This window comes from Hemitrygon akajei, chromosome 5 (assembly GCF_048418815.1).
Source record: "Hemitrygon akajei chromosome 5, sHemAka1.3, whole genome shotgun sequence".
Lineage (NCBI taxonomy): Eukaryota > Metazoa > Chordata > Chondrichthyes > Myliobatiformes > Dasyatidae > Hemitrygon > Hemitrygon akajei.
Window position 1 is genome coordinate 158,333,635 of NC_133128.1, and position 14,250 is coordinate 158,347,884.

The 14,250-nt window shown below is 42.4% G+C and overlaps 1 protein-coding gene across 2 annotated transcripts in view; it reads left to right on the top strand.

The window, feature by feature from the left end:
* LOC140728359 (signal transducer and activator of transcription 4-like) overlaps positions 1–14,250 on the top strand; it is a 122,415-nt gene that overhangs the window by 70,461 nt on the left and 37,704 nt on the right. For both annotated transcript variants that reach the window (XM_073046970.1, XM_073046971.1), the window contains 4 exons: positions 914–973; positions 1,055–1,075; positions 1,165–1,258; positions 12,365–12,409. In XM_073046970.1, coding sequence (XP_072903071.1) covers positions 914–973; positions 1,055–1,075; positions 1,165–1,258; positions 12,365–12,409 — 220 coding nt within the window. The remainder of the gene's footprint in view (positions 1–913; positions 974–1,054; positions 1,076–1,164; positions 1,259–12,364; positions 12,410–14,250) is intronic.

A 14,250-nucleotide genomic window follows, 5' to 3' on the forward strand; every position in this document is an offset into this window, starting at 1 on the left:
ATTTGGACCTGTATTGGTAAGATTGACACACTATTTTATGTTGCAAAAGGAGCAAAAAAAGTCAGAGATATAAAACATAGACTGGGGCGGCCTTGTTGACATGCTTCAGCAGCTTAGGATGAAAGTACTTCAAATTTATGCAAACCATTGCAGGAGATGATGTGATATCAATATGAAATTAAAACACTTGGCAAAGTTGCCTTCTGATTCGAGTTCTACTGCAAAGACTTGAATACAGAAATGTAGACTGACATTCCAATATAATACCAAGCAAATCATATGCTTCTTAAATTGTCCATTGGAATTGAGGACGACTTTCTTTCACTGCAGTTCTATGGGTCTGATCTGCCTCATGAGACCAATGTGGAAACATCCTTGAAATCTTTTCCTCTGTCCACCTCTTTGCATGATAGAGCTCAGAAAAGGGTATTAGTTTTTGCAGTCTGGACTCAGTTTTACAAGCAACACATACAAAACACTGTAGGAACTCAGCATATCAACACTATCAATCGCTCCATAAATACTACCCTGACCTGTTGAATTCGTCCAACATTTTGTGTGTTGCTTAATACGTCCAACATCTGCATAATCTCTGCTGTCTCCGTTTTACAAGCATGTTGGTCTAACAGCTGAGTGTAACTACTGAGTCTGTCTACATAAATTAAAGTGCATATCCATTTACAATATTTTGAAAAAAGAGTGGAAGAGTATTCCTGAAAAAACATAGTAAAGAGTAAGAATATACTAACTAATATTATCCTTTAATCAAAAGAAAAATAATATCTAGACATTATCACATTGCTATCTGTGGGAACTAGTTGTCCATAACTGATACTTCCTACTAAATCATTGGATATAAAGTACATGGGACATGGCACTAAATAAATGTAGCTTTTCCTTTTTCTCTTTTTAGGTTTTTGGTGAAACTACCTGAATTAAACTACCAGCTAAAAGTGAAAGCTACAATTGACAAGTAAGACAAGTTTACAATCAAATAAATCACATTTTAATTATCTCCTTGAAATTATTCTCATTCACTTCCTTTGTTTTTCAGAGAGAGTTCAACAGCAAGAGGGTATGCAAAATAAAATAAAAAATCCTTCTTATCTTACAAAATAAATTAAGATTGACAGAATGTATTGAAATGATGCACTCTCTTTACAGATATCGCAAATTTAATATATTAGGCACGAATACCAAAGTTATGAATATGGAAGAATCAGTCAATGGAAGTCTCTCAGTGGAATTCAGACACTTGGTAAGATATCTTTGTTTATTCTTTTCATAAGGAATAGCTGATGCTGATATTAGAATGAAACTATTTGAAAATATTAATTGAATTTCTTTATTATCTACTAATAAAAAACAAAATTTATTATAGTAAGTTCTAGTTTCATTCTTGTTTTGCTCTCGAACATGGGTGATGACAACATGTTGGGTAACTCAGCAGGGGTTCCATAAAACCATAAGATATAGGAGCAACATTTATTTATTTATATATTTATTGACATACTGCACGGAACAGGCTACACCGTCCACCAATTCCCCCAAGTTAATCCTAGATCAATCTCGGGACAATTTAGAATGGCCAAATTAACCTTCCAACCAGTATGTCTGGTCTGTGGGAGGAAATCGGAGCACCTGGAGGAAACCCATACGGTCTTGGGGAGAAAGTACAAACTCCTTACAGACAGCGGCAGAAGTTGAACCTGGGTTGCCTTTAAAGCATTGTGCTAATCACTATGCTACTGTGCCATGCCATTAGGCCACTCAGCCCATCAAATATTCTCCACCTTTCAATTTTTCCTATTCCTAACTGGGATTCAGTGAAGCTATTGAAAGGATTGGAAAAACATTGAGCTAAGTTACAGTGTTCAACGAAGACTAATTGGCCTCCCAGCTTTTGCATCTCAACTTCTTTCTTTAATGAATGACAATTACTTGAAATACCTGAATTAAGGTGATTTATTTGGTAGCAATTAAACCTCCCTGACCATCATTTGGACTTCATACAAAATCATAAAAGGCAGATGCATTCTGTGGATTATAAAGAGTTCTGAATAACTGGTCAAAAATTTTAAAAATATTGAAATTTATTATTGAAATAGTCACATATATAGGAGGGACCATTGGAACAATTGTAAGAGGATTAAAGATGGAATGAAGAGAACTTTCTTTCACCAAGGAGTTTCTATGGGGGTTTGCAACTCCTGGACAGAAAGGATGATGGAGGCATGCACCATAACCTATATGTCTGTGGATCAAGAACTGGATAGTTGGATTAGCCTGCATAACATTTCTTATGCCAGTGTGGATATAATAGGCCAAATTATGTTCCTGGAGTGGAACAGTAAATGCTGAAAAGACTCAGCAGATCAGGCAGTATTAGGAAGAGAGAAACAGGGTTCAAATTTCTGATTGATCTTTCATCTGTATAGGAAAAGTATCAAAACAACTATTTTTATGTACGGACAATGGTTAGCTGGTGGAAAGAAGTTTGTTTGTGAAAAGGAGGAAACCAAGAGCGTCCATGTGCTACATGCATGACTTCCCTCAGGCTGTGAGACTAATGAATACCTTGCCACCACCGAGGTCCCATCACCAGGACAACAAGCTGTTTACTGTTTACCTGTGCTGTGCACTACATGCATTTTGACTTATATTTTATTAACTTATTTATAGTAATATTTAGTTTTGCAAGTTCTAGGTGATATATGCATTGTGGGTGCACCGTGGTCTGGAGGAACATCGTTTTGTTTGGTTGTAGATATGTACAGTCAGATGACAATGAACTTCAACTTGAGTTATCGTGGTGGGCATCTGAATTAGTGAGATGCTTCACTTTTGCAGACTGATAAGTGGATGTTCTGTAAAGCAACCACCTATTAGAGCACAAATGAATTGTAGAATTATCTGGAAGGATCCCTGAATGGTGACAAACAAAAAGGTAAAATTGCAAGTGCTTCATCTGTGGCAGCTGCATGGAAAGTGCCCTCAGAAAGGCACTGTTACACACCAGCAGCAAAACACCACAGAATGAGTCAGGGTTTAATGTTAAACCACTGTATTTATTATTATCTACTCAAAATATAGAAAATTAAACAAACTAGTCTTCTAAACAGAAGTTAACAGTGTTATGCGTCTTAAGATGGCAAGCTAGGAAGTTACAGTAATCCACGGAATAGGTGAGAGGAGAAGCTTGTAGCTCCACATTAAAATGCAACGAGGAGGCGATCACGAAGAATCTCACAGGCTCCACGCTGGGAAAACGAAGTGATAGTCACAAAAGATCTCAGCCGACCAGTAGTGTTCCGAAATCCACGTAGAGATATCACACGGTGACAGTCACGGAATATTCCTTAGCACAAGCGGTCACCACATAACACACCTGAATCCATGTAAGGGTTAAGGGTTAGCAAAAGTGGTCGTCACAAAGTACTCCAAAAATCCACGTATGGATCACAAGAAGTGACAGTCACATATCCAATATGCACCACGCGCCGCTCACTCACATAATCCTTTGGGCATGGGAAAATATCAAACCTCTCTCTCTTAACTCTCTCTCTCTCTCTCTCTCTCTACTGAATGGCCCAGCAGTCTGTCCGCATTTTGCTATACTGACGTCATACCCCCGCCTTGTCCAGGCCTTTAAAATGACGCCCACCATCAACGAAACCTGTGGTCACGTAACAGGCACTGACCGGTGGAGCTGGGGAAATGCAAAGCAGGAAGTGATGTGGGGAATGCTGAAGGTGACATCTTAATATGAAATTAGAGAGAATTAAACTTCAAATGTGGAAACTAATGGTGAGCAAAGAGAATACTGGAAACTCTATTCATGTGTGAAAAGATAGGAGTGCAGAAACAAAGGGACGCATTTAAGAGCCTTTTCAACTATGGTGGACATTGAAGAAAAAGACATCACTGAAAGCACAGATGTGAGAGACAGAGCCTGGGATGCTGTTTACCTTCTGACCTACATTCTTCGCTTAACAAGTATCGCTAAGGAATAATCTTCCCCATGATTCTGTATCGCATGGAGCATATGGGGCAGGATTGGGCAGAAAAGAGAAACTTGCTTCAAATACCAGGAACTCAGTATCACAGAAAGCCCAGACAAACATTAAAAAAACCCAGGAGTGAAATGGAAGTATGGTATATGAGAGAAATAAGTCAAAGAAAACCCAAGAATGTTTTATAAATCCTGTCTATTAACCTAGAGAATAAATAGGAAAGGAAAGAGTGGTTCCATTCAGTCATTTCTTTGGAGACAAAAGACATGGTTGTGATCATCAATGATTACTTTGATTCTGGCTTCTTAAGAACATTGCAATCAAATAGGAATAATAAAGAGGTGAAATAAGAAATATTGGGTAAAATAAACAATGGTAGAGGAAATATTAGTTAAACATTTTGATGCACCATCAATAACTCTCTCTGAGATGTGAAGTTGAGGTATCGGCTTTTATTGACTGGAAGAAAGAACAAGCAGTAGTTGACCACCATACTACATCCTGGAGACTGAGAGGCTGGGCTCAGACCTCCATCACCTTTATACAGGGATCTGTGGGAGGAGCCACAGGAGCAGTCAGCAGGGGGCGTGTCCAGACAGGTATATGTAGTTCACCACATTCACCCCCCCTCCTTTGTTTTAAAAGAGAGTCCCCATGGGGTGAAGTTTCTTACAAGTATATTTACAGGTTAAGTCTATCAGGTGGTCGAATCTGTCGCTGCGATCTATGTAGCGCCGGCTGTGATTGCACAGGTGCCGGTGGTGATTGCACAGGTGCCAGTGGTGGTGATTGCACAGGTGTCGGTGGTGATTGCACAGGTGCTGGTGGTGATTGCACAGATGCCGGTGGTGGTGATTGCACAGGTGACGATGGTGATTGCACAGGTGCCGGTGGTGATTGCACCGGAGACGGTGGTTGTGCTGGTTCCAGCCTGACTGGAGGTGTCAGCCCACTAGGCGTCAGTGATCCCTCATGCGTGTGCGAGGCACCTGGTATATGCGCGTACGAGATGCCCGGTATAGGAGTGTCATGAGGAGTCTGTGTAGGGCTCGGTGTGCGCGGTGTCACCTCGGGTACAGGGTTCATAGTTACCGTGGAGTGTTCCTATTATAAGTAAGGTTCAGGGCTTTGGCCAGTTGGAAAAATCGTTGGAGGTTGGCGTTGTGATCCGGCCAGTCGTGACCACAGATTGTGATGTTATCCAGATAGGGAAATGTGGCCTTCAGTTGGCACTGGTCCACCATCCGGTCCATTTCCCTCTGGAAGACCGAGACACCATTTGTGACACCGAATGGGACGCGCAGGAAGTGATAGAGCCTGCCGCCCGCCTCAAAGGTGGTGTAGGGGCGGTCCTCTGGGCGGATGGGGAGCTGGTGATAAGCGGATTTCAGATCTATTGTTGAGTACACCTTGTACTGAGCTATCTGGTTGACCATATCCGCGATGCGGGGTAGGGGGTACGCGTCAAGCTGCGTGAACCTATTGATGGTTTGACTATAGTCCACGACCATCCTATTTTCCTGCCCGGTCTGAACAACAACCATCTGGGCCCTCCAAGGGCTTGTGCTTGGCTCAATGATCCCCTCCGTGAGCAGCCGCTGCACCTCTGACTGAATGAAGGCCCTGTCCCCCGCGCTGTACCTCCTGCTTTTAGTTGCCACAGGTTTACAGTCGGGGGTCAGGTTGGCGAACAGCAGTGGGGGAGGGATCTTGAGGGTGGAGAGGTTGCAAGTGGTGTCAGTAGCGCAGCTGTCGGCATGGTGCTGGGTGGGATGTGTGGGTCGGTGTGTGTGTGTGGTCAGTAGCGGGATATATGGCGAAGTCCCACAAAACTGAGGATTCCTGACAGTGAGTGGTGGGAGGGGCCCGTCATATGCCATAGTCACACTTTCGAGGTGGCTCTGGAAGTCCAGCCCCAATAGCACAGGTGCACACAGTTGAGGCATGACCAGTAGCGCAAAGTTCCGATATTCTGTGCCCTGCACCACCAATGTCGCTACACAACCCACCCGGATGTCTGTGGAATGCGACCCAGAAGCCATGGTGACCCTCTGGCTTACCGGCCGTGTCACGAGTCCGCAGCGTTGCACTGTGTCCGGGTCAATAAAACTCTCAGTGCTGCCCGTGTCAAACAGGCAGCTAGTCCTGTGCCCTTCCACCAGGATGTCCATCATTGACCTTGCAAGCTGGTGTGGGGCGCTTTGGTCAAGGGTTACGGTGGCCAGAGTTGAACTGCCGTCTTGGTGCCCGGTAAGCACCGGTGGGTAGGGGGCAGGGCATGTTGGCGCCGACAAAGATAGCCGCCCCCATCCGGGCATGCAAGATGGCGGCCCCCATGCCTCACACGAGGCGGGCAGGCAAGATGGCGGCCCCCATGATGGCGACCCCCATGCCTCACACGCAGCGCTGCCCGACCCCGTTTGTGGTTTAGACTTACAGACCTTGGCGAAATGGCCCTTCTTCCCTCAGCTGGAGCAGGTCGCTTCTCGGGCCGGGCAGCATTTTCGGGGGTGCTTTTCGAGTCCGCAGAAGTAATACTGCGCGGGCTTGCGACTGGCAGCAGCTGTGGTCAGGTTCGGGGAGTTTGTGGAATCGCGACTGGCAGCGGCGTTGGTGAAATCGCTCGCGGGAACCGGCGGCGGCGGGGTCTGAGGTGTCCACGGAACCGGCGGGGGATCGTGCGGCTGGACAGCGTCAGCATTGTGCAGAGCAGCCTCCAGCGTGTCGGCCGTCTCGATCGCCGAGCGTAAGGTAAGATCGGCATTTTCCAACAGCCACTGGCGTACGTACACTGACCTGATTCCTGTAACAAAGGTGTCTCGTACTAGCAGCTCTGCATGCTGTTCCGCCGTGAGAGTTTTGCAGTCGCAAGTTCGCACGAGTGTCTGTAGGGCTCGGAGAAACTGGGCGCTCGACTCTGCAGGCCGCTGTCGTCGCGTAGCTAAGCGATGTCTTGCATAGACGGTGTTCACCGGCCGCAGGTACTGTCTTTTGAGGGCGTCCAGTGCCCCTTCGTAGGTCGGCAGGCCTCTGATAAGTGAGTAAACTTTCAGGGTGACCCTCGAGAGGAGAATTCGGTGCATAACAGCGGGTTCAGTTGTACTAACCTCCTCCAAGTATGATTGGAAGCATGCAAGCCAGAGTTCAAAGGCAAGAGCTGCTTCAGGGTCTTGGGGTCCAAATCCAATCTTTCCGGACGTAAAACGCTTTCCATGTTTTAAAACTTCCAGTCAATAAAATTGATGCACCATCAATAACTCTTTCTGAGACGTGAAGTTGAGATATCGGCTTTTATTGACTGGAAGAAAGAACAAGCAGCAGTTGACCACCATACTACATCCTGGAGAATGAGGGCCGGGCTCAGGCCTCAATCGCCTTTAGATAGATAGATAGATAGATAGATACTTTATTCATCCCCATGGGGAAATTCAACATTTTTTCCAATGTCCCATACACTTGTTGTAGCAAAAACTCATTACATACAATACTTAACTCAGTAATAATATGATATGCATCTAAATCACTAACTCAGAAAGCATTAATAATAGCTTTAAAAAAGTTCTTAAGTCCTGGCAGTTGAATTGTAAAGCCTAATGGCATTGGGGAGTATTGACCTCTTCATCCTGTCTGAGGAGCATTGCATCGTCAGTAACCTGTCGCTGAAACTGCTTCTCTGTCTCTGGATGGTGCTATGTAGAGGATGTTCAGGGTTTTCCATAATTGACCGTAGCCTACTCAGCGCCCTTCGCTCAGCTACCGATGTTAAACTCTCCAGTACTTTGCCCACGACAGAGCCCGCCTTCCTTATCAGCTTATTAAGACGTGAGGCGTCCTTCTTCTTAATGCTTCCTCCCCAACACGCCACCACAAAGAAGAGGGCGCTCTCAACAACTGACCTATAGAACATCTTCAGCATCTCACTGCAGACATATACCGGGGTCTATGGGAGGAGCCACAGGAGCAGTCAGCAGGGGGCGTGTCCAGACAGGTATATGTAGTTCACCACACATTTGTCAAACTAGTGTCATCAAATTTAGATGAAATATTTCTAAGGAAGCAATGGAGTAAATCACAGTGTTATGTTCTTGACCTCCTTACTTTTTGGCATGATATGAGAGGGTTGGAAAAAATGTCAACTAAATTGGCAGTGAAATTTCATACTGTGAATTAGGAGCTGGGACTTTCCGGCCATTCGAGATGACACTGACATTTAATAGAAGACCGGTAAGGTGGCAGGACGCTCGATCACAGTAGCCTCTTGGGGGCCAACCAAACGTGTTTTTACCATTTTTAAACTGCTCTTTTACTGGCGCAAGACAAGGCTGGTCTTTAGGAACTTCGGGCCTACCCCATCAGCGAGCTGCTCATTGACGGAGGAGCTGGTGCGGAGGTGGGTCTGCCTGCTACAAGAAGGCATTGGAGCTGGTGCACGAAGGTGGCATGCAGTGTAATGGTGGGTGATTGCCTTGGATGTTTCTCTTGTGATCATAAGACCCTGTAAGATGCCGCAGGCCCATTTCCTTTGTTTGTTGGTGTGACAGATGGTGGGGGAGCTGCATGGTCTCAGCTGTAGCGAGGACTAGACCACAGGCCGTGGGCTTGCCTGTTGCTATAGTCCAGCAGAGGAGACACTGGAGGCAATGCAACGCGACGTCCATACTCAGTTGGGGACTGGTCTCTCCCGTTGATGCTGCCCTCCAGTGTTCGATTGGTGGAATGACAAGCTAGATTGCATGCGTGCATTCATCTGTGGTCTGCTGGGAACTGTACCATCAATTTGCAGGAATGTCAAAAAGGGACCTGGGCTATATTTTTTTTGTGTGGCTCTGTGTTTGCTTGCCGTCTTGAACGTGCTGTGTGTGCATTGTGCTGGGTACGTTTTGTACCTTGTGCCTGGTGGAATGTTGTTTTGTTCGACTATATTCATATATGGTTGAATGATAATTAATCTTGAACTTGAACTTGAATAAGATCACCACAGATTGGTTTATAACCTTAAATCTGCATTTACCTGCCCCGATAATCTTTCACAACAGTGCCTATTAACAATCTTTGAATGAAAAATATTCAAAAACCCATTAACGAGGATTCCAAAGATTACTGACCCACTGAGAGAAAAGGTCTTGCCTTGTATCTGTCTTAAGTGGGCAGCACCTTATTTTTAAATAGTAAACTAGCTCTGGATTCTCCCTTTTAAGGGCCTTCTAAAATAAGGAATGAGGTATATGTTTACACGTTATGAAGTAATTATTGTCTTGCTAATGCATGAATGTTCTGGTACAGTTAGGCTACTTGTATAATTGCTTGCACTGGTGGCGTTGCAGATCAAGATATTGATATGATCCTAAATGGTTTAAGCTTCAGGATGGAGAGGCTGATCTCACTGATTGTGCCAGTTATCATATCGTGTTTAATATTTATGGCCAATTGTTGTTTGCTATGTGTGACAAAGGGTACATGGAGAGTCTCTGGTAAACAGCGTGGTGAGTTTATTATGGTTTCTCACAGTTTCTGTTAAAGGAAAAAATTACTTTGATTGCACATTTATTTAATCCAAAATGGTGCAATGTGTAGGAAAGGGTATTACTGATCACCTTCCTTGTTGATCCGTCTGTTAATAGCAAAGATCAAGATAAATTTAGGACACCACAGATATTTCTCTTTCTCGTCTTCTGTTCCTTTTCACAAAGCAGCTGGTGAGATTTTTTTATGAGAACAGAACAGTTTATCAACACTTCTGAAGTGAGAGGGAAAGAGGAAGGGAATGATTTAGTGGTGAAAAATTGCTGGAGGTATGTGTGTGTCCACATTTGAGTAAGTTCATGCATCAAGCTCTGGTCTCCAGTTGTTTTGACCTTGGACCCAAGACATTACATTGCCAGGTGCAACTGGTGTGCAGCATGCAACAGCCAGCCCAGGTTAAAAAAAATTAAACAGGCAGCTTCCACTCCTCAAAGTCAGAAACCAATTTATTTTCAACTGTGGTCCACCTAAGAAATTAACAAGAAGAAATATATTATTGTTTGTAGAAAGGCACAGTCAGAATAACTGTAGGGTAGATAACATTTCTGTGGGAAAATTATTGGCAGTAGCTCTAAGGCACTGTATAAAGTGTTTAGAAAGATGGAAATAAGTAAAAACCATTCAGAATGAATTTATGAAAGAAAGGTCATACTTCAATCACTTCTTAGAATTTTTGAGGAAGTAACAAGAAATATCTTTGTGGTTAACCCTTGATGTAATCTGCATAAACTGGAACAAGGATTTTGACAATGTTGCACACACAAGGCTGATCAGAAAATTAAAAACCCATGGGCCCCAAATGGATTTGGCAAGCTGGGTCCAAAATTGGCACAGCAACAGGAAGCGGGAAGTTGGCAGGTACTTCAGTGATGGAAAGGCTGCTTCCTGCTTGGTTCAGCAACGTTCTGCTAGAGTCTTTGTTTTTTTTTTGTGATGTATATCAGTGGCTTCAGCCTAAATCTAAGAGGCAGATTGAGAAGTTTGCAGGTGATTTTAAAAAACTGTGGTTAATTCCTTGAAAGAAGTGTGTACTCTGTGTGCAGATGTCACAGAATAGTCAGGTAGATGCAAACAGAGCAAATATTATTTAATCCAGAGAATTATATATTTTCTTATATAAGGTAATGAGCTTGTGATGAGGATAAAAAGATTATCAAAGATATAACATGGAAGATATTGAGAAGTGTAGGGAGAAATGCCAAATAGCATATCCACAGATTCCTGAAGATAGCAGGACATGTAAAACATAAGATGACTTGGAAAGGACAAAAATATCAATTTCTTTTACCAATCACAAAATATGCATTTATGCTGGAACTGAATAAAACACTAGTGGGGCTACACTTTAATTGCATACAATTTTGGTCATGTCGTAATTTGTACATTTAAGTTTGAATTAATTTGTCTCCAAATTCAGAAAGGGTACAGAAGATATTTTCAAAGCTCTTGCCAGAGTTTTAGTTGTAGTAAAAGATTGCTCAGGCTAATGCTCTTTTCTTTGGAAAAAGGGTGGACAATTGACAATTTATTTGAGATTATGAGAAGATTGGATAGGAAAACCCAATTGCCATATTAGAAAGTACAGTAAACAAGGAACCATATATTGGAAGTAATTCATCCATAAGAGGCTGAGAAATAGAAGCAAGGATAAGCCATTTAACACTTCAGATATTTTCCACCATTCAAGTTCAAAGTTCAAAGTAGATTTATTATGAAAGTACAACCTTGAGATTTGTCTTCTTGCATACTGCCACAAAACAAAAAAACACAATAGAACCCATTTTAAAAAATCCCACACATTAAAAACTGTCAAACACCCAATGTGTAAAAAAAGAACAAACATTGCTTCTGATCTTTTACCTCAGTGTTGCTTTCTAAGATAAATTTAGAAGAAGTAAACAAATTACTCATTCTGTGATAGTAGAATGTGGCTAACGCGAAGTGCTAAATTAGATAGATAGATAGATAGATAGATAGATAGATACTTTATTCATCCCCATGGGGAAATTCAACATTTTTTCCAATGTCCCATACACTTGTTGTAGCAAAAACTCATTACATACAATACTTAACTCAGTAATAATATGATATGCCTCTAAATCACTAACTCAAAAAAGCATTAATAATAGCTTTAAAAAAAGTTCTTAAGTCCTGGCAGTTGAATTGTAAAGCCTAATGGCATTGGGGAGTATTGACCTCTTCATCCTGTCTGAGGAGCATTGCATCGACAGTAACCTGTCACTGAAACTGCTTCTCTGTCTCTGGATGGTGCTATGTAGAGGATGTTCAGGGTTTTCCATAATTGACCGTAGCCTACTCAGCGCCCTTCGCTCAGCTACCGATGTTAAACTCTCCAGTACTTTGCCCACGACAGAGCCCGCCCTCCTTACCAGCTTATTAAGACGTGAGGCGTCCTTCTTCTTAATGCTTCCTCCCCAACACGCCACCACAAAGAAGAGGGCGCTCTCAACAACTGACCTATAGAACATCTTCAGCATCTCACTGCAGACATTGAATGACGCCAACCTTCTAAGGAAGTACAGTTGACTCTGTGCCTTCCTGCACAAGGCATCTGTGTTGGCAGTCCAGTCTAGCTTCTCATCTAACTGTACTCCCAGATACTTGTAGGTCTTAACCTGCTCCACACATTCTCCATTAATGATCACTGGCTCCATATGAGGCCTAGATCTCCTAAATTACACTATAGTCACAGAACTTAAAAAATAGTTGTCCCAACAAAGGCTGTTAGAATAAAATTTTATATAAATGCAAGCCTTCAGGAGAAAAGTGGAAAGAATACTAATTTAATATTCACATTATTTTGACAGCAACTTAAAGAACAGAAGTCATCAGCAGGAACTAAAGGAAATGAGGTAAAATTTTCTAAAATTTTGATATTAGCTAAGTTGCACTTCAGTCAGATAACTGGAACAGCATTTTTGTAAAGCACCAACTAGATACAAAGCCAAGAAAGTTAAATGTTTCAATGAATTTCTGTACAAAAACTGTGATTTTACTGTGGTAGATAGTATTATATAGATAGATTATATTATTGTCTAGTTACAAAGTGAACAATAATGTCAGATATAATTGAGTTTCAGATAAGACATTAATACTGGGGCCAAGACTATCTTCTCAGTTACTCCAGAGGTGAATGCTGCCAAGACTTTATTTTGAATAGCAGGGGAATTTTCTGGTATCCTGTATTTATTGTTCAATCAGTATCACAAAAACTAAGTTACAAGGTCATAATTTACTATTTTTTTTGGGGGGGAGGGATATAAATAAATTGGTTGCCACATTCCCAACTTCACGATAAAGCACTTCAAAGTAATTGCTTTGACGTATTCAAAAGCCATTGAAGGTGACATAGAACTCCTTTTTAATCTTGTTTCAAAGACTATGGCATTAAAAGATCTTTTACTACTCCAAGCTGCTGTGGTTCTTTGTTTAGACCATAAGACAATATGATATGGGAGCAGAATTAGGCCATTTAGCCCATCGAGCCTGCTCTGCCATTTCATCTTGGCTGGTCCATTTTCTCTCTTGGCCCCAATCTCCAGCCTTCTCCCCATATCCCTTCATGCCATATCTCATCAACAATCTATTAATCTCTGCCTTAAATATACCCAATGACTTGGCCCCCACAGCTGCCTGTGGCAACAAGTTCCGCAGATTCATTGTTCTCTGGCTAAAAATATTCCTCCTCCTCTCCATTCTAATAGGACCCCCTCTATTCTGAAGCTGTGTCCTCTGGTCTTAGACTCACCTGCATAGGAAACATCCTCCCTGCATCCACTTTATCAAGGCTTTTCAACATTAGATTGCTTTCAGTGAGGTCACCCTTCATTCTTCTGAATTCCAGTTTGTCCAGGCCCAGAGCCATCAAACGCACATCATATGACAAGCCATTCAATTCTGGAATCATTTTTATGAACTTCCTTTGAACCCTCACCATTGTCAGCACATCCTTTCTTAGATAAGGGGCCCAAAGCTGTTCACAATACTCCAAGTGAGGCCTCACCAGTGCTTTATAAGGCCACAACATTACATCCTTGCTTTTATATTCTCATCTTCTTGAATGGAATGCTAACATGGCATTTGCCTTCTTCACCACAGACTCAACTTACAAATTAACCTTTAATGAATCCTCCACAAGGATTTCCAAATCCCTTTGCACCTCAGATTTTGAATTTTCTCTCTATTTAGAAAATAGTTTACCCTTTTATTTCTTCTACCAAAGTGCATTACCATACACTTCCTGACACTGTATTCTATCTACCACTTCCCTGCCCATTTTCCTACTCTATCTAAGTCCTTCTGTAGCCTCTCTACTTCCTCAAAACTACCTGCTCCTCCACCTATTTTCATATTGTCCATAAACCTGGCCACAAAGCCATCAATTCTGTTATCCAAGTCATAGATATATAACATTAAAAAGAAGCAGTCCCAACATAGATCCCTGTGGAACACTACTAGTCAATGGCAGTCAACTAGTAAAGATTCCTTTTACTCCCACTCTTTTCCTCCAACCAATCCATGCTAGAATCTTTCCTGTAATACCATGGGCTTGTTAATCAGCCTCATGTGTGGCACCTTGCCTAAGGCCTTCTGAAAATCCAAGTGCACAATTTAGATTTTATAAGGATTGCTGTTGCATTTAATTAATACTTCATAATCTCATTTGTCTTCATAAATATTGGTTCATTTTGAT